At 43.0% G+C, this 20372-nt stretch overlaps 1 protein-coding gene across 3 annotated transcripts; it reads left to right on the forward strand.

Moving 5' to 3' along the window:
* The first annotated feature begins 13 nt into the window (after positions 1–13).
* Positions 14–17642, forward strand: BLM (BLM RecQ like helicase). Of its 3 annotated transcripts, none has more exons than XM_081888937.1 (22): positions 14–125; positions 1461–1576; positions 2369–3078; positions 3787–3952; positions 4186–4295; positions 4701–4833; positions 5555–6276; positions 7065–7256; positions 8341–8459; positions 9003–9116; positions 10179–10277; positions 10382–10530; positions 11363–11469; positions 11853–12013; positions 12340–12535; positions 13061–13251; positions 13589–13724; positions 14246–14445; positions 14720–14915; positions 15612–15734; positions 16165–16363; positions 17387–17642. In XM_081888937.1, the coding sequence occupies exons 2-22, from the start codon at positions 1479–1481 to the stop codon at positions 17541–17543; spliced, it is 4278 nt and encodes a 1425-aa protein (XP_081745063.1). In that variant the 5' UTR covers positions 14–125; positions 1461–1478; the 3' UTR covers positions 17544–17642. The 3 variants fall into 3 exon arrangements, with proteins under 3 accessions (XP_081745063.1, XP_081745064.1, XP_081745065.1); XM_081888938.1 differs by having other exon boundaries at positions 5555–6252; XM_081888939.1 differs by lacking the exons at positions 14–125; positions 1461–1576 and having other exon boundaries at positions 2952–3078; positions 3792–3952.
* The last annotated feature ends 2730 nt before the right edge of the window (positions 17643–20372 follow it).

The following is a 20372-nucleotide window of genomic DNA, read 5'->3' on the forward strand; positions in this document are numbered from 1 at the left end:
TTTGCAGCCGGGAAGGAGCTATTCCTTAGCCAATAGGATACTCGGGAGGCTGAGAAGGCGCTAAATGCGAAGAGGAGGGAAGAGGGAGCGAGGCGACTGCGGCGAGAGCCGCTTCTGCGGTGAAGGTAGGTCCTTGGGAGCCGTGAAGTCGTGCGGGGAGAGGGGGTTCCACGCGGACCGATGTATTGCAGGGGGTTGGACTTGATCATCCATTGGGCTCCTTTCGATTCTGCGAGAGGCCGCCTGCTGCTGGACGACCCCCAGGGCTCCCGCCCCACTGCAAGCAGAGCTGGGGGGGGGCGGGAGCTGTGCTGCTGGCAGTGCCGGATTTACGTATAAGCTAAACAAGCTATAGCTTGGGGGGCCCCAAATAAATTAAAGGGGAAAAATGGATATACATTTCCAAAACATAAGATAAAAATCAAATAAAGTAAACCTACATACAGCAACAGTGTTTTGTGTTGTCTAGGCTCCTGTGATGTAAATAATGGGCCCTGCCTGCTAACCGTTCGTTATGTGCAAATGGCTTTAGATACCTATTAGGTCCATAAATTACCATATAGCATATATTCAACACAAAAAACAGCGACAATTTGTTGTTGACAAAGGACAGCTGGACATATAAAGGGCCCCATTACCTTCAGTAGCTTAGGGCCTCATCAAACATAAATCCGGCCCTGGCTCCTGGGGCCATTGGCTGCCAGGCATCTCACTGGAACATGGGGAGCTGCTTCCTGCCGAGTCAGGCCATTGGCCCTTCTAGCTCAGCGCTGCCCACACTGACTGGCAGCGAGAGTTTCTCCGGGGTTTGAGGCAGGGAGGCCTCCCTGGAAATGCTGTTGGGGTTGTGGTGATTGTGGTTGTTATGTTGTGGCTGTTGCTGGGGTTATTGTTGTTACCTGCATTTATATACCACCTTTTTCTCCAAGGGGCTTGGGGCAGTTTGCACGCAAAGCAGGCATGCTGTTGCTATTATCGTCCTTCGTCAGAGCGTATTGGGATCATCTTCCAACAGATATTCCCCTGCCTTTGGCGCTGCGGCAGATGGACTACCTGAAGCTGCCTTATTCTCCTAGACCATCTAAGCTGCCAGTCAGAAGTCCTCCAAGGTCTATGGGAGAATCTTTCTCCCATCTTTTAATCTAGCAATGCCCTTATTATAAGTAAAGCAGGCACTCTGCCGCAGAACTGGAGCCCTTCAGGAAAGCTTGAATGGGAATCTCAGCACCTTTGAACTGGCTAGTGATTACAATTGCTGGGGCATTTGTCTAGCTCAGCTTTGCTGGTTTTGCTTTGGATACCATTGTCAAAACAGAGGCTCAAGCTCCTGCTTCTGCCTACAGTGGGGAACATGACTGCCCTTAAAGTCATTTTCAACTTTTTATTGACCAAAGTTTATTTTTGATTATGATACCTATGTATTTCAAGTGTGTGGGTTTTGTTTGTTTTCTGTCCCCCAGCCTACTTAAAAAAACAGAATGGCAGCTGTTCCTCAGAATAACCTGCAGAAGCAGCTTGCACTTCATTCAGCCAAAGCCCCTCTAAGAAACCTGGCACCTCTCAAACCCAAGACTATGTAAGTATTGCGTCCGTCCCCCCCCAGCATCTCAAACTGAACATCATCAAAAAGTGGCAATCAATATTTACCAGATATTGAGCATGTACTAGACATTAATGATAGTTACTTGGGGAAATATTTATTTTCCTCTTGCCATAACATGGAAAATACCTTAAGAACTGCATAAAAATAAGGGGGAAAGTAACACACACTCTCTCTCTCTCTCTCTCTCTCTCTCTCTCTCTCTCTCTCTCTCACACACACACACACACACACACACACACACACACAAATAAAAGTGAGTGATGTATACAAAATCCTTTTACAAATTTTAAAAATAGGAGTCCCGGAAAGTTTGGGTAAATGTAAAACACATTTAAAGGTAATTTCTAATTTCAGGTGTTAGTAATGCTTAGAAATAGTTAATGAGCAACATGTTTGGGAATTTAAATACATGTCTTGAAATGAAATGAAAGGCTAATTTTTAAAAAAATCTGGGCATGCTCACTTTCCTGGTCCAATTATTTGTTTTCTGGTACATACTGTATATTGATTGTTATCTTTCAAGATACTTTGGTCCACTGTAAACATGAATACTAATTTGCTGTTTAAAATTTAAACAGAATAAGTGATAAGAAACTGAATGCCAAAATGAGACTAAGATTAAATATCTCATTTATTTATTTTTTGCAATGTTTGTATATAGTATTCAAGCATGTGTTGGAAAGCAGAGGAAAATACCCTGGCCTAAAGAATGCAGGACTTGATTAATCACTCAAAGTCTAAATAAACTGTTTGGCTCTTTTGTAGGGGATTTACATTCAAAAAGAAAACCTCTCTTGATAACTGTACACCAGTAAAATATTTAGCTGGAACAAAGGATTTGACCTTAAAAGAGGTGGATGCTAACTCTTCCTTGACAAATCCAAGTGTGTCAAAGGATAAGCAGATGAGAATCAGTGAAGTTTTTGCAACAACATTGAAAAAGCAGGAAGGAAAGCACAATTATCCAAATGAGCAATGTCGAGATGTTCTGGATTGTTTCCAGTCTTCTGTAAAAGAAAGTGGCGTGGGCAGCAAACCAGATGACCATCAGCTCCTGAAATCAGACCATAATTCTTCATACAATTCAGTTATTAATATTGATGATGTCTGGGATGACACTGATGACTTTGAAATATCTGGTCCACGAAAGGTATGCTCAAAGCGGCCTGGTTCCTTTTCAGACACCCAGTCTGTAAAAGCTAGGAAGGCTCCCAAAAACCATAGTCCCATCCCCAGTAAGTCATTAAAGGCAGATGGCATGGAAAAAGCTAACCAAGAATGTAATGGACCCTCTGTGCGTGAGAAGAATAAAATACAGATGCTTGACAAGGAACCAGATCCTGCTGGAAGCCAGTATGTCATTTGCCTTGATTCTCCCACACCCAGCCCTTGTGAAAGCTTTGTAAGTGAAAATCTTCAAGAGGAGAAGCCTGTGGAAAGTCCCTTCGGTGACAAAAAGGAAGAGCATTTGAAAGGTAAATGGCTTTCCTTCTAGTCAAGTCTATTAATACTATTATTTATTTTAAATGTTTATATAGAGTCCTTTGTCCAAGATCTCGATCTGTGTAACAAAGAATCATTAAAACACCCAATACAGAATAAGCCATAAAACTGCATATACTAGTTCATTTTCACATCATGCAAACAGATGTACAGTGGTACCTTGTGTTAAGTACTTAATTCGTTCCGGAGGTCTTTTCTTAACCTGAAACTGTTCTTAACCTGAAGCACCACTTTAGATAATGGGGCCTCCTGCTGCCGCTGTGCCACCGAAGCCTGATTTCTGTTCTTATCCTGAAGCAAAGTTCTTAACCTGAAGCACTATTTCTGGGTTAGGTTAGCGGAGTGAGCAACCTAAAGCATATGTAACCCGAGGTACCACTGTATTCAATCAGTTATCAAATGCTTTCTAGCACATAGTTCGCTAAATATAAAGGAGCAAGGAGTTTTAAACTGGGGTCCCACCATGGAGAAGGCCCATCTCTATCTGGGATACAGCACCCAAAGTTGTGGGGGGGGGGTTGCAGGGGGGATAGGTGGCTGGATTTTTAAGTTGTGTCTGTTAGATTTTTTTTCTGGGTAGATTTTATGTATTACTGGGTGGGTTTTACTGATTTTTTAAATTGTCCTCAGTGTGTTTTAAAACTGTTGTTAGTCAAATATTCTTATTGCTTGTTTTAAAGCACAGAATGATGCTGACTTCATCCTAAATGAAAGTGAGGAACCAGATGAAGTGTGGAATGATCCAGCTATGTATGATGCCTTTGAGGATGAAAACTACGTAGACTGCATACCACCCTCTCCAGAGGAAGAAATACCTTCTTCTGCATCCTCTTTGAAAAGCATTAGGTATGATGGAAATGATAAGTCCACAACTTGGTCCTTTACCAGGACCATCTCTGGTAGAAGTAGCCCGGGTAGGATGGTGAAATCATGGATCTGGAGTTTTTTCATCAGTGAATGACCAAAATGCTGCTGGAACAAATAAGCTTAGTAAGAAGTGTTTTCTAGCTGATGCGAAAAACTTTATTCACAGCAGTGTATTTATACGGGATGACTTAACGACTTTTTTTTAATGTTAGGTATGTTTCCAGAGAAGCTGCTGTTGAGAAAACACTGGCCCTTGAAAGTTTGAAAAGCAGCCTTCCAGACTTTGGAGAAACCGCCCATGGAAACAGTGATAGGCAGGAAGGTAAAATAACTCCTCCTGAAGGGGCTTCACCTGCTTGCTTTCAGAAAGTGCAGACCTCATTGTGGTCTTCAGATACAGACCTGTCTGCAGCTTTGTACCTGACTAAATCACAGGACTGGGTAGTAAGTGCTTCAGCTTCTGTTAAGATTTTGCAATGTGACTTCAGGTTTTTAAAAAAAACAACTAAGAACTGTGTAGTGGGCATGTTTTCCTGTAAAACTTCCTTTGTTTCCCTTTGAATTACAAACATGCTTAAATTCCACTGAAGTCAGAATGAACTACTAGCACATGGGTAGTCCAAGGATTAGAGAATCTTAAGGACTTCCTTGAAAAAGCAGGTCATTTTAAAGTTGCTGGTAGATTATGACTAAAGTGGTGCTTTAACCTTACTGTGTTTCATTTCAGACAAGCATTCACTTTTGGGACGGTCCCTCTACAGTGTGATGGAAGATATCTGCAAGCTGGTAGATTCCATTCCGGAATGGGAGCTGAAGTCTTTGTCGTGTGGAAAAGAGCTCCTTCAGCATAGAGATTGCAGGTCTGTCTTGTGATGCCACTAACCCAGAGTATGTTCACAGGCTCTGTTTATCTCTTGTGTCTCTGAGATAAATAGGTAAAGAGACCCCTGACCAGTCGTGACCTACTCTGGGGTTGCGGCGCTCATCTCGCTTTATTGGCCGAGGGAGCCGGCGTGCAGCTTCTGGGTCATGTGGCCAGCATGACTAAGCCGCTTCTGGAGAACCAGAGCAGCGCACGGAAACACAGTTTACCTTCCCGCCGGAGCAGTACCTATTTATCTACTTGCACTTTGACGTGCTTTTGAACTGCTAGGTTGGCAGGAGTAGGGACTGAGCAACAGTCGCTCACCCTGTCGCGGGGATTTGAACCACCGACCTGAACGGCAAGTCCTAGGCTCTGTGGTTTAACCCACAGCGCCACCAGTGTCCCTTCTGAGATAAATACTCTCAAGAAATCTTGGTCTGGCAATTGAGGCAAGTTTATATCAAATTTTATGGTAAGCAAAGGTATCTTTATCTGGCTCTTTGGCTATTAACCAGACCTATAAAGAAGCTGAAATAAGAGGAGACTGAGAGAAGATATGATAGCCATCTTCAGATATCTAAATGGCTGTCACATGGAGTAAGCTTGTTTTTGTTGAGATCCTTGCATTGCAGGAGGTTGGACTAGATCACTCTTGGGGTCCCTTCCAACTCTGTGATTCTGTGTATTAATAGTTCATATTTTTTCTTTATTTCCAGAAGAAAACTCTTAAAGAACGGCACTAATGGAAGTAGAAAGGACAGTGGCATATCTTTGGATGAAAATTGCAAACTTTATTCTGGACATGAAAGATCTATGGATGGTGGTGTTTCTTTTCAACTGGGAAAAACCTCTGCCACTGACCCTTGTAGGGAATTGTTCATGTCTAGACAACCTTCCCCAAAGGTTGCACCCCAGCATAACTTTCATTCAACCCCCTCCTTTGTACCAAGGACTCAAGACTCCAGTAATGCTGACCTGTCAGTTTTTTCCAAGACTTTTGCTATGGACAGTAGCATCTCGGAAAATGCAGGATTGTCTCTTTCTAAAAGAGGAATCGACAACAGAATCTCTTCTCTGAACTGTTCCATCAGAAACCCAAGGACAGAATGGGGAGAAAAGGGTTGGCTCTTTTCAAAGGGGAATCAAGACCAAGAGAAACTCACTCTACTTCAAAATAATTTGAGAGAGAATTCCTCAGCAACAGAGAATGTCGCCTTTGATGATGATTTTGATATTGATGACTTTGATGAGTTGGACAACGTAATAAACACTTCAGCTTTACAGCCACCTAGTACTTTCTACCAGCGTGCTGAGGAAGCACAGCCTGCCAAACCATTCCTGGAAAAAAGCTCCCTTACAGCTCAGGGAAATGGTCATTTTTCAAATCCTATTTTTCCCAGAGCAAACCGCCAAGGTGCGCCTGCCAAGAGCTGCTTGGGTAAATTATGCTAATTCTCTGTCACAGAAGCTAGTTGTGCCAGGGAGCTATTGTGTAGAGAGTAATTAACTAATCTGACACATTGCTTGAGTTGCAATGGGAATACTATTCATTGCTTCACCACAGTCACTTGGTAGCAGCTTTGCTTTTCCTTCACGAGGTCACACTTTTGTCACTGCATTTCTGAGTTCTGAAATTCTTTGGGAAATGTGACACACACACACACACACACATGATTTTTCTTCTGTACCGATACCAAATTATGCTGTAGGGAGTGTATAGCATTTTCCTTTTCGAACAGCAGGGATTTGCTCTCACATTAACTTGAGCAGAGAAGTTCTCTGGTTTTGCATTGTGGTTGTGCTGCTGCTGCTTCTGCTTCTGTGGGGGTTAGGGCTGCTGTTGTGAAATGTCAGCTTTGCTGCCCGACACTGTTTTGTTTCGGAGATAAATTTTGAAAAGATTCACTGGGTGCCAAACTCTGCAGTTGTAAATGGCGGGGACCAAAATTGCTTACATGTGTGAATCAATTACATTCAGTGAGACCAGAAGCATGACTTTGAGTTGAGATTTCACAGGGTCTATAGTTATATTATTAAGGAATCCAGGATAACTTCCAGCTCTTGATTTTGCATTGCCAGCAGTTGAGGATCACACTCCACCTATCCAGCCACACTAGTATACTTATAATTATGCAAAATGAGTTAAGAGTAAGCTGTTGATATGCTACAGGGCACACACAAAAACCAAGCAATTGTTATTTATTCTAGTAACCTGTTTTCTTCTAGATTCACAGGTTAAAAATCCACCTTCCAGAAATCCATTGCTAGAGCACTTCAGAGGCTTAGCATTTCCCCATTCTAACGAAATGATGAAGATATTTCACAAAAGATTTGGTCTGCATCACTTCCGGACAAATCAGCTTGAAGCTATCAATGCTGCTCTGTTGGGCGAAGACTGCTTCATCTTAATGCCCACAGGTGTGTGATGGCAAGGGTGCCTGCCAACCTCATGTGGTCTAGGGGGCTAGTCTGGCAACCTGGGAGGTTTTCAGAAGGTGTGCAATGAGTAAAAAGGTGTGGGAGACTCCTGGCAAATGACCTATTGCCTCCTGAGGTGATGAAGTGCCGCAACCTTTTATTGTGTATGTCAGCAAAGTGAAAGGTGCTGGCCTTAAGGACACACAATGTGCATTTGTACAGCAAAGTTGAAGACTGACAAACAGGTTGTGGGGAGATCTGGATCATAGTGGAGGTGTGGGGTTTGCTAAATGAAGGGTGGATTGATTTAAATCACTGAATATAATCCATGAGTTGAATCATTACTTGTACCCGACCCATCTGACTGGGTTGCCCCAGCCACTCTGGGTGTCTTCTAACAGAATATAAACAAGTTGCTAATATTTTCTAAGCAGGCATGCTTTCCCACTGGCTCTAACGATTAAGCATGCTTCTTTGCAACTGGTTAGAGACTTTATGTGACCTAGACAAAGTCATGGAGGAGGGGCTATTGGGGGCTACTACCCACGATGCCTGTGCTCTGCCTCCACAGTTGGAAGGCTGCAATGCTTCTGAATACCAGTTGCCGGAAACCACAAGAGAGGAGAGGGCTCTTGTGCTTTGGATCCTGCTTGCGGGTTTCCCAGAAGAGGCATCTGGTTGGCCACTGTGAGAACAGGATGCTGGTCTTGATGGAGCCCCCTTTGGCCTGATCAAGCACAACTCTTCTGATGTTCTTAGGTAGACAGTGTAGCAACTCTTAAAGCATGACATAATGAGAATTTTCGATTAAAAAATAAAAAACACTGTCTGACTAAAGTTACCAGAACTAAAATGCTTAATGCATTGATCATAAAACCTGTACTTAAATTGTGTTTGCAGTGACCCATTCTTAGCAGGAGTTGGAGGAGTGCAGAAAGTAATTTTGAAACCCAGATTGAAAAATTGTTGAAATATTCTAGGGTGGAGGTTTCTGGCTTTTGCTAAATCTCATCTGGACAACCTCCATTTGCTTACTGCCCAGGTGAGCTTTCCAACTAATCTTTGGTTTTTTCCCTTCTGACAGGAGGTGGGAAGAGCTTATGCTACCAGCTACCAGCTTGCGTTTCAGCGGGAGTCACCATTGTGATCTCCCCCTTGAGGTCACTGATAGTGGATCAAGTTCAGAAGCTAACATCAATGGATGTGAGTTCAAGCCCACGGTTTTCTCATTGATTCTTTGCATGAGGAGAGTTGTCTGCATCTTCATTAGTCGTGACTGATTCTTCTCTTTGCTCTGGGGTATGACTTCATGCAAATTAGAAACTTCCGTTCCTTATTTCCAATATTTGGGCATTGCTATTCAGATTCAAGTTGATCCAAAGTTTGGGGGCTCGGCACCATAACAGGCAAGGAAGGGAGCATGGACATACATTTAGACCTACATCACGGAAGCTAGTACTTTATCTGTGTGTACCGTTTTTTACTTAGTGTAGATAATAGTGTAAAATGAGTGTTGAATTCACCAATCCATTTGCTGTTGCATCTGTTTTGTCTATCAGTGGTAGAACACCTGCTTTGCATGCAGAAGATCCCTGATACAATCTAGGGCTGGGAGAGAACCGTATCTGAAATCCCAGAGAGCCGATGCCAGTCTTTGTAGATAATAGTAAATGGACTAATAGATCTGATTCGGGAACACAGGGTGCTACTTTATACTGAGTGTAAACAGCTCTTCTTCTGTCATAGATTCCAGCAACTCACCTGACAGGTGACAAGACTGATGCTGAAGCATCCAGAATCTACATGCAGCTGTCGAAGAAAGACCCCATTATAAAACTCCTCTATGTTACTCCAGAGAAGGTTTGTATAAGGTCTAAGCACCATCACCATTGGGTTTTATCATATATAGGATACAGCCCACTAGGCAAAGGAAGCCAGCAGGTTTGGATGGAGGAGAGCTAGGCTTCCAGCCCAGCTCAGACATGAACTCTGTTTGCAGGACTAGAGCAGGCCTCTGCTTATCAATGGTGTAGAAAAATTGGGGTTTAGTTTTTTTGCTGCCCAACTCCCCAAGGGAGTGAGACACCTAAGTTAATGATTGGTCAGAGATGAATGGATGGAGGCAAGGATCTAAAGAAAGCAAAGCAGATCCTTTTTATTTTATTTTTGCAACAGAGTTCCCTCCCCTCCCCGCAAAGGAGGTAAAAGAGACCAAGAGCAAAGAAAAAGCATCCCTTTTTAAAGGGCTGCATTTTGGCCCCTTTACAAACCAGAAATTACATCACACACAAGGTGGGGCTACAGTGGCTCAGGCAGGTCTAGGTGTGATATTCCTGAGGATATAGCAAATTTTACATAGCTCCAGACACAGTTTATGCAAAATATTAGCATTTGATGAGACAATCAGGATGCCCATCAGACATCCCTCAGTGCAGAGCATTTCAGCAAACAATGACAATTAACACAAAGGAGGTTCATAGATTTGGGAGAGGAATCCCTTCAGGAACTTTCCCTGATTGCTATCTGCCTATGTGTTCTCGGGCAAGAGGGATTATGGAGGACTCGAATTATACAGTTATAAATGATTTTGTACAATGTTCCATAGGAAATTCAGGTTGTCCTTGTTTTAACAGGCTAGAATGAAAGCATACTGGTTCTCCAAGATATTTCTCTCAAGGTATTTTCCAAATGTTGAAGGGTGAAGGATTGGTTTCCTGTGGACTGGGTGTCTACTATGCATGTACCCTAAATTTTACAACACCAGGTCTATCTGAAGTGGTGGGTGAGGTCAAATGAGATAAGGAGGCTAAAGCACTTTTTATGCTGAAAAGTGATGTAGAAATGAATTTGTTATGTGTGAATATACAGTGATAGCAATTCTCCACTAAATTTTCTGGATCCTTGGGTGTGGGTCTTCCTTAGGTCTGCTCGAGTGGCCGGCTGATGTCAACCCTGGAGAATCTCTATGAGCGGAAGCTGTTGGCGCGCTTTGTGATTGACGAGGCACACTGCGTTAGTCAGGTGACCTTCTCTTTTTTTGGAAATGTCAGAGGTTGGTGAACCAGCTGAACCCTTGCATTGATCTGTAAGCAAATTAACTTTTTTTAAAAAAATCTTTTGACTAGTGGGGCCATGACTTCCGCCAAGACTACAAGCGGCTGAATATGCTTCGTAAGAAATTTGCTTCCATTCCTATGATGGCTCTTACTGCCACCGCAAACGCAAGGGTGCAAAAGGACGTCCTGAATCAGCTGGAGATGCTAAAGCCACAGGTGTAAGTTTGATCTACACCAGGAATTCTCAAACTTACTATACCCAGTGGCCCACATGAGATTGCTGAAAACCACCGAGGCCCAAAATGGTGGCTCAGGGCAGGCAGCATTAAAATGGTGGCCAGTGGCATTTGCTGTGTCTGGCATAATCAGCTGGCAATTGCTGACATCTTTTTCTAGTGATACCTAATCAGTCTTTGGAAATTCTCTGGCACAGCCTTTAGCTCATGAAAAGGAGTTCCATAGGTCAGCTTTCCTCAAGCTACCTGCAGGCATATGTTCTGGAGGTATTGTGACTCAGCCTTCCCATTTTTGTCAGACTTCAGTCCCATTTTAGTCAGGTAGAGAAGGCCTTTTTTATATTTTCCTTGCCCTGCTCCCAGGCATCCCAGAAGTTGTTTTTTTTATCCCATCTCCTATAACATCTCCCCCCTATTTTCCTTTCACACTCAGCTTGAATCTTCTCCCCACCCCACAAGCCCCAGCCACTAGTTTTTCATCCTTCTGGCCTATTTCCTTTAGATTGACTTCTTTGCCCTATAACAGATCTGTTATCTCTTTTCCTTTCTCTTCCCTGTATTTGTTTATTTCCTTCAGCGCCACTTCTGGCCCTTTCCTCTAAGAGAAAGAAATGACTTACCTGCCCTCCTAGGCCTCTCAGCCTCCTTTACTCAGCATACAAGGAGCTGCTGGTGTGTCCAGCTCAGATGCTATGGAATGGTGGGGGCACTGGTGGCTTTTCTTAAGATACCATTTAGGATACACATATCCTTTAGCAATTTACTGTTTTTTAAAGAAGAAAAAATTCTTTTTCTTGTGATGGATATTTTCCAGGTTTAGTATGAGCTTTAACAGGCGGAACCTGAAATACGATGTTTTGCCCAAGAAGCCCAAAAGTGTTGCGCTGGACTGCTTGGATTGGATCCGAAAATACCACCCAAGTGAGTTTAGTTCCTTTCCTTCCTCTGGCAGGATTTATTCGTGTGAATCGAGGCTTTTTAAAAAAATGAAAGAATTGTAGAGTTGGAAGGGCCCCCTGAGGGTCATCTAGTCCAACCCCCTGCAATGCCGGAATCTCAACTAAAGCATCCATGACAGGTGGCCACCCAACCTTTGCTTAAAAAGCTCCAATGAAGGAGAGGCCACCACCTTCCAAAGGAGTCCGTTCCACTATCAAACAGCTACCACTGTCAGAAAGTTCTTTAGTTCTGTGAAATGTAGCTCAGAGGGGTGTGCGATATCCGCTGTCACTTTTAATTTACTTTATTTGAGAGGACTGAATACTCCAGCTCCCATATTTTGCCTGTTTTTTCTTTTTCTTTAGATGACTCTGGGATAATTTATTGCCTCTCCCGATACGAATGTGACTCGGTTGCCAGCACTTTGCAGAGCTCTGGCCTTTCTGCACTTGCCTATCATGCTGGTCTCACGGACAGCACCAGAGACCATGTGCAGCAGAAGTGGATTAATCAGGACGGGTGTCAGGTAAAGGAGACGAAACTGTAGAAGGTGCTGATATCACACACAAGTAGAAATATTAAAAACAAACATAGGGCGTAGCCATCACAGATCTAAATGGTTGTTAGCTCCTGTGGCAAAACAAATGGCCCCGTCTGTTTAGCTGGTCAGTTTTCTGTGGCCTTTCTCAATGGATTTGTGTGTGTGTTCCTCTTTACCCTCCTTGAGGTGAGCTGGAAGTCGACCAGAGTATCAAGCCAGAAAGCACTGTTGTCAGTTCAGTGTATAAAGTGTGTTTGTGATGCACTGCTTGCCCTTGGCAGTATGCAAATCCTGTTTTTGTTCTCTTCCAGATTATATGTGCAACTATTGCTTTTGGCATGGGGATCGATAAACCTGATGTGCGCTTTGTGATCCATGCCTCTCTTCCTAAATCTGTTGAAGGTTACTATCAGGAGTCGGGCAGAGCTGGGCGTGATGGAGAAATTTCTCACTGCCTGCTCTTCTACACCTATAGTGATGTCAACAGGCTGAGAAGACTCATATTTAGTAAGCATTTCTTTGCTACATCTCAAATCTTGTGACCAGAATCATGCAAGAATGGGCTTAAATGTGTGTGTAGGGGGGGTAATTTTATAATTATTGTCAAAAAACAATGTTAGCAGCCCACTTCAGCCATCATGGCTATAAAACATAGAAGCACCGCCTGCAATTGAATGGCTTGGCATTTGCCTCTCAAGTTTTAGGCTTTAAGTGTTTTCATTTAGGTTGCTTGGAACAAGCAGTGTGCAGCATCTAGCCATAGGAGACTAAAAATACTGTAAACTTCCTGAAGACTTCCTTTCTCATAAACTTCTCAATTTTTATATGGAAAAAATGCTGCAGTGTCTCATTCCTTTCTCTTCTGTGTATCCTACTAAAAAAGGTTGAAACCCAGCTCACAAACTTAAAGTTTGAACCTTTTGGCTTCTTCTTCATACATGTCTGTAAATTATTGGTCAGAAGGAAAAGCAATCTCTCGCTCTGTGTGTTATGCTCCATAAGAAGTCAAAAGGTGCATTATTTGAATTTCAGTGGAAAAAGATGGGAACAGCCACACACGGCAGACACATTTCAACAATCTCTACAGCATGGTCCATTACTGTGAGAATATCGTGGAGTGCCGGAGAGTACAGCTGCTGGCCTACTTTGGGGAAACAGGCTTCAACTCTAGGTTTTGCAAGGAACACCCTGAAGTCAGTTGTGACAACTGCAGCAGGAAGCAGGTAAGCCAGTTCTGCTTCTTAATTCTTCAAAATGTGTGATCTCTTTGGAGGTTAGAACACATGTATTTCTGGTAGCGGCTGGGCAGGAGTGATTTTTGGGCTGAAGAAACTAAGGATTGCAACTTGCGGACAATGACTTCCAGCTGTTTTCTTCAATGTATGACTTGTTTTTTCTTGTATTTCCTTCAGATTAATCTCTCAAATTTAAACTAACACTTCACTTAACTTGTATATCTTGAGTTTGGAACGGTATCCAAATTGGGGCCAATACTGTATTGTCAACAGCCAGGTGTAGTGCAACAAATCAATCTTTCCTCCTCAAAACTGTTTTTGTTAGGATTATAAACCACGGAACGTGACAGAAGATGTGAAAAACATTGTTAGGTTTGTTCAGGAGCATTGTGGCGAGAAGCGAGTAAGAAGGAATAACACAGGGAGGTACACCTTGAATATGATGATTGACATTTTCTTGGGTAAGTTGCAGTGTATGCTGTCAAGACTCAGTGTTGGATTTGTTTCTTGATCACTGGTTCCCAAAGTGGGTGGTACCAGCTCCTGGAGGGCGGGGGATTACCCAGGGGAGTGCTAAGAGGCAAGGGGGAGGCAGAGAGGCACTTCAGGTGTCAATTACTATCAGACTTAGAAAAGCTGGTATCACTGGATTAATTTAATCAATTTTGTCGAATTAATTAAAAAGTTTTAATTGGATTTTGAACAAATGTGCAATTAGTTGTTACTGTTTTGACTTCTGTTATCTTCCTTAGTGGGTCATGTATGTTAAATAATAAGAAATATTCCTTATATAATTTTCTGGTGAGTGAGGAGTAGCTAGCCAACCTCCCATGTGGTTTTGGTTCATTTTGCCATCTGGCCTTGGTCATGAGAGGGAAGGTGGTTAAATCACTTGTGAGTCCTCACTCTGGGGATTCCTGTGCTGAAGCATCTTTCCTTCTTTTGCCTTTATCAAGAAGACATACTGTGTTTTTCTGTACAGGGACAAAGAGTGCCAAGATTCAGTCTGGCCTGTTTGGAAAAGGAGCGGCCTACTCACGCCATAATGCTGAGCGACTCTTTAGGAAACTGGTACTGGACAAGATTCTAGAGGAAGACCTTTACATCACTGCTAATGACCAAGCAGTTGCATATGTCCAGATTGGTGAGAAAGCTTATGCTGTGCTGAATGGATCTCTGCAGGTGTGTAAGAGCTAAATTCATCTACTTGCCTAAAGTGTCATGCCCTGTCTCCTCCTCAAGTAGGTGTTAGAAGCTTGGAGCCACCCAGGAAATAGTTAAGAAAATCTTAAGGTCTTGCAGAGAGTGGCTGAAAAAGGTGTTGCTCCTTTTCCTCTAATGGGTGCCTTCATCCTCTTCCTGTGTTGCTGTCATAGTCTCAAGCTGTATAGAAGGAAACTGCACATCTTAGTTTCAGTTGTACATTTGTGAGATTTTCTTCTGTTGCTTCCTTCAGGTAGAGTTCCATGAAACTGAAAGTGCCAGCAGCATTCGCAAGCACCAAAGGGCATCAGTGATCAAAATTTCCCAGCGGGAAGAGATGGTTAAGAAATGTCTCTCAGAACTCACAGATGTCTGCAAAAACCTTGGGAAAGCATTTGATGTCCATTACTTCAATGTTTTTAACACTGCCACGCTTAAAAGAATTGCAGGTAATGTTGGTGCTTATGGAGAAACGGTTCAAGTCTGTGTCTGTGAATGAAGCACAGTACCGTTGCGTCTTGTATGCACAATTTCAACCTTGTGTGGTTGAAAGCCAGCCAGCTGAAATCCTGGAAATTAATTGCATGCAAGCTCCTTTTACGCTACATTTTCATGGCGTGGAAAGAGCTTTTAAGCTCTCAGACTTCCTTACTCAGCTGGCCCAGCAAGATTTTGTGAGAGCGTTCTAGAGCCCAGTAAGCTGAGCTTGAGCTTAAAAGTGCTCTGCCTTGCTTGGAAGGTGTAAGGATGGTCATGCAGGGGTGATCCCAAGGGAGTGGTTCAGGCGTATGTGTTTTTGCATATATGCGCCACCCCCCAGAGCATATCCCCCACGCAAGACGTGGTTGTACTGTAACTCTTTCCCTCTGTGATATTCCTGGTGTCTGCCAGGTGGCATGGCTTGCATGGGAATTTCAGAACAACTCTCTTAATAGCAGAACTGAAAGATTTTGCTGTGCTCTTTTTGTATGAAGATAGAAAGCAAATGGACTGTTCTGCTTGTAAAAGAAGTCACCGCCTTGTGTGGTGATCAATCTTTTCAACAACAAAAAATGTTCAGCATATGTATCCTTGTCCCTGCTTATACCAGACATTCACAGATGTCAAGCCATTTTAAAGATCTGTTTTTCTTTCCTGGTCTCCAGAGACACTGTCTCCAGACCCTGCAGTTCTGCTTCAGATTGATGGTGTTACAGAGGACAAGTTAGAGAAGTATGGAGCAGAAATCATTGAAGTGCTGCAGAAGTATTATGAATGGACACTGCCAGGTATTGTGTGACTTCATTTTCCGGTTATGCACGTTATTTATTTATAAGTGTATTCTCTTCAGTTATTGTTTTTCTCTGCATGATTACCATTGGAACGAGGAACTCCTTGGGGAGCCCTTTATATGAAATGGCTTTTTAATGCAATCTCGGTCACTTCAGTCATGATGATGATACTCCCTCCCACCCCCCAATGGAAGCAACTCAAACCGTGTCAGCAGCCATTTATGCAGACTGCTCACATATTCCTTTTTCAGTGACAGTGGTGCAAATGGCACTGTCACCCTGAAGTGGTTTTCAGACCAGCAATTCTCTTGCTTTACATCATAACACTATCTGTCCTAAGGGGAAGCAGAGAAACTGCAGGGTTATGGTCTCTGTTTGGCAACATCCAAAGCCGCAGGATTAAAGACACCTGGGTCTGTTTCAACAGCGGAAAACAAGCCTCTTTCGGCTACAGAAGCTGACGCTGAAAGAAATTCCAGTACTGATGAAGCAGAGGAGGAGCTGCATACAACATCTGCCTATTTCCACAACAGACCCAACAAGGGAAGGAAGAGAAAAAAGCCTCAGTTCTTCAGAGAATCAAAGAAGAAAATGAGGTCTGGAGGCCAGCAGGCTCGTTCTAAAGGGTATGGCTGTTTGTTTTTTAATCCTTTGGTAGCAAGTAAGCCAGATGGTATTAAAGCCCTTCTACAGTGCCAATTAAGAACACTTTTGCAGTAAAATAACTTTTATTGTGAAGACATCACAATGAGTGAGGAGCACATTGCCATAGTAGCAACATGGAATCACTTAATTTTAAGCCATCCGATAAAATCATGACTGACAAAGCTGTGATGCCAGCCTGGAAGTATTGTCCCTTTCAGGGTGTCCTTGTGGAACACAGCAATTCCCATGTTACTTATGTGTAAGGCTGGGTGTAGGGCTGGATGAAATGGACAAAAACAATTGGGAGAATTGTACCTAGAAGAGGGATGTGCTGGTGCTAAAGGGTTAGTGTCTCAGCAGTGAGGTCAAGAGCCCCAATGCCAAACTGAAATCACATTGGTATTCTGGTCTCCTCCTTATAAATGTACAAATGAAGCATTTGGCCAAAATGCAGAGCAGAAACGTTGGAGGTTGTTTTTTAGGGATTTAACTCTTATAAGGCTCTTGAAACAACAGATAAAGTATATATGCATGTTGTGATGGGACGATGAGCTGCTTGTGCGTAAAATGCAAGTCCCTCAGAGTTTGATCAGGTTTTCAAACCTCTGCCTGTGACGGAGCCCCTCCAGCATGGCTGCGTCAATCACTAGTAGAATCCGAAAGTGGCTGCTTTCGGAAACGTTTCCAACATAAAAGCTCCTTAACGGAAACACGTCGTCTGGCCTCTCGGCGTGACAGTTTCCGTCGAGGTGTGGGTGTCCCTATAGGAGGTCCTGAGACCTCCCCACTGGTTTCGCTTGAAGCGTCTCTGAGCCATCCCTCCGACTCACTTTCCCTTGGAGTTCTTGCTCGCCCTCTACTGGTTCCCTCTTCCGCTGCTACTGCTCTCTCAACCTCAGGGAGCCTTTGCACCTGCGGCGCTTTAGATGTCAGTTCCCTGACACATGTTTACAAAATTATTGGGGCCAATGACCTATTCTATATTTCCCTTTCTAATTTTCTAGGGGTTACAGAACTGGCAAGAAGGCATCATCTAACTCCAAAAGTTCCACATCTTACATTCCTCCTGCCAAGCCAGGAATTGGCAAAAGGCCTGCAATTATGGCACCACCAAAACCACAAAGCAGACAATACCTTAAACCTTCGTTCTCACTTTTGTAATATCCTTAGAGACTTTTTAATTTCTATGGAAGCTGTTTAACTAATTTTTTATTGAGGTGTAACACTCATGCCTAATGTTAATAAATACATTTGCTTGAACCATACTGTGAGAGCTTCTAGCAAAGCACCTTGTGAGCCACGCTAATAGAGTGTTTGGTGGTATATAAATCCTCTGTATTGGTCCCCATTTCCCCAAATAGCTTGCTGACTTCAGTATTCTGTTCTGAACATTTTGTCCATGAGAGATGGAGAACTTCATGCATTTGTGGATCACGCCACATCTATTTCATTTTACTTTGTATGTTTAAAACATTCAAAGCAGCCCACTGATAGGTAATGAAGCATGAGACTATTTTATTCCTAGTGGTAAGAAACCTTGCAAAATGTATGTTAGCAGACAAGCTTCTGGTCTGAACAGCTGTGAAGACTAGAGTTTTGAAATTTGTCTTTGCAGAACTTTTTACACAGACGACAAGAATTAAATATATGAATACAAACTCTTGAAGAAAAAACCCCAATGTTATTAACTGATTAATAGGACCAGTAACTTCATGTGTTATTAGCTGAGGCTTGCATGTTTTTGGTAGGTGTACTGAACACATCCCAAGACCTTCCTCACTCCCAGGTTTAGCCCTTAGGGCCTGTCTGAGAAAGCCTCCTTCAACCTCTCCAAAATATTTCTCAGGATGCTTGCCAGGGTTCCCATCTGCCTTAACCTGCTCCGCATGGATTCTGCCACAGTGCAGAGCTGATCAATGCTCAGTTCCCTCTCTAGGTTTTCAAAATTATCCTTTGATTATATCAAAGAACAAGATGAATCCTCCAAAATGTGGACTCCATTATTCTGTGGCTGCAAGTAGTGCGTGAGATCTGTGTGGAGTTTCTCTCTCTCCCCAAATTTGTAAGCCAAATTTGTAACAGAATTGGTACTCAATTCAGTTAACACTAAAATACAAAATAATTATATATATATATATATATATATATTTGCTTTCGTAGATTTTCACGGGACCTCTTGAACTTTGTGAAGAGTTTTTCTGAGAAGATGGCTGTACTGCACTTAGTTGTGCTCTGGCTTGGCTTCGTGTATAGGGGCGAGCTGTGGTTTTGTGGCCTGTGTCAGCCAGATCTGTGTAGGGATTGCAGGGGGGTGCAGCATCCGGAGGTGCCACCATGGTTTGGCTACTGGATGGTGTCTGTAATTTATCTGTGGAGAGGGTCTGGGTTTGGGTCTGGTGTGGTTGATTGGTGATGGCATTCTGTGTGCCTCTGGACACAGAGGACACAAAGACTTTAGCAACTAATCCACACCTAATGACCCACCTAAGTGGTACTCAGGATATCACTCAAGAAATCACTCAAGATATCCCTCAAGTAATTAAGGAACAAAAGAAGAAAAGGCACACTAGCCTGGGAACTTCCTCTCTGCCCAGAACATTGGAGGCTATACACCACACCCCCTCAACAGTATTTATAGGAACTCAAACACTGAGATCCTGCTCTGTTCCAGTAACAAGAAGCCGAAAGCACCAGCCTGAAGATGACGAGTGAGACCTCGTCGAAACGTCGCCTAGACACCCCAACTTTTACACGGGAAGACACCCGAGGACACCAAAACCTGCATATATATATATATATATATTTGCTTTCGTAGATTTTCACGGGTACAGGAATGCAGGTTTTGCTAGGATATCTTAAGTAGGTGTTCTAGAACTGGTAAATGCACTTAAAATGCTCCAAACCAATGGCTGCCGAACACCTAAGGTCTGATATTTATGTGACAATAAACAAATTGGTCATTTTACCTAAGTAAATTTGGACTTCTGGGTCACCATATCAAAAAGGCTGGGAACCACTAGTCCAGATGAATTCTAATGTACTGCAGATTTCACTGTGCAGCTGTACAAGCTAAGCTGCATCCCTCAGCTTGTCAGCATTAACCTACCTGGCTAGCGGCTGTTCAACTAGTTATCTTAAAATATCTTTTTAAGTTACACTCCTGCAAACATGGCAGGTGTTCTGTAAGCTGTCACGATAAGAACCCCCTTCCTGTGTTCTGTCAGTCCTTGCAGAACAAATGCATATGAATGCAAATACTGATGCTGTCTTTTTGTAAGTAATGAGAACACGAGTCTTGTCACAGTATATTAAGATATACATGTTACCTGAAGAGCCAAGCAAACAAAATTAATTTAAACATTAATCTGCAGAAACATCAAAGCATGTTGGTGACAAGTAAGGGTGGAAAATATCTTTTGAAGGGATGGCAGGCTTGATGCCATCCCATTCAGCAGAATACTTGGAAAAAAATGTGTAACATGTATAGTTTTAGCATTGAGTTCATAGCTCACTCTAGCCTGGACATCCAAATCTGAAATACAGCAGTATTGCATATTGCCATTCCTCATTGCTCAGGTTATTGTGTATTGCAATCCTAGTTGCTTGCAATCCTAGTTGGCAAAGCCACCCCCTGGCTCCCCAGGAGGCTTATTCTTGCCCTATTTTACCACCATAACCTTTCTTCATGTGCTGCCAAACTCCAGCACCTTGTAACTGGTGCACAGGTGCAAAGAAGATGAGGTTCCAAGCCGAAGTTTGTGGGAGCCATTTCTGGTTGCATTCTTCCAGGGCAAGCAGGATGCATGCTGTTATAAGAAAAACTGCTCCCTTTCCCTTATGGGGTATTCTGGAGCTCATATAGAGTCCTTAAGTGGGTTCCCTATCAGTAGGAGAAAATAACAGAGGCCAACCAGAGTATACTGAGAAGCAAAGAGGATGGTAAGCTTGACTTTTATTCAAGGAACTGTTGCAATAGGGTCCCCACTCACC

Source organism: Podarcis melisellensis (genome assembly GCF_964234715.1).
Source record: "Podarcis melisellensis genome assembly, chromosome: 14".
Classification (NCBI taxonomy): Eukaryota; Metazoa; Chordata; class Lepidosauria; order Squamata; family Lacertidae; genus Podarcis; species Podarcis melisellensis.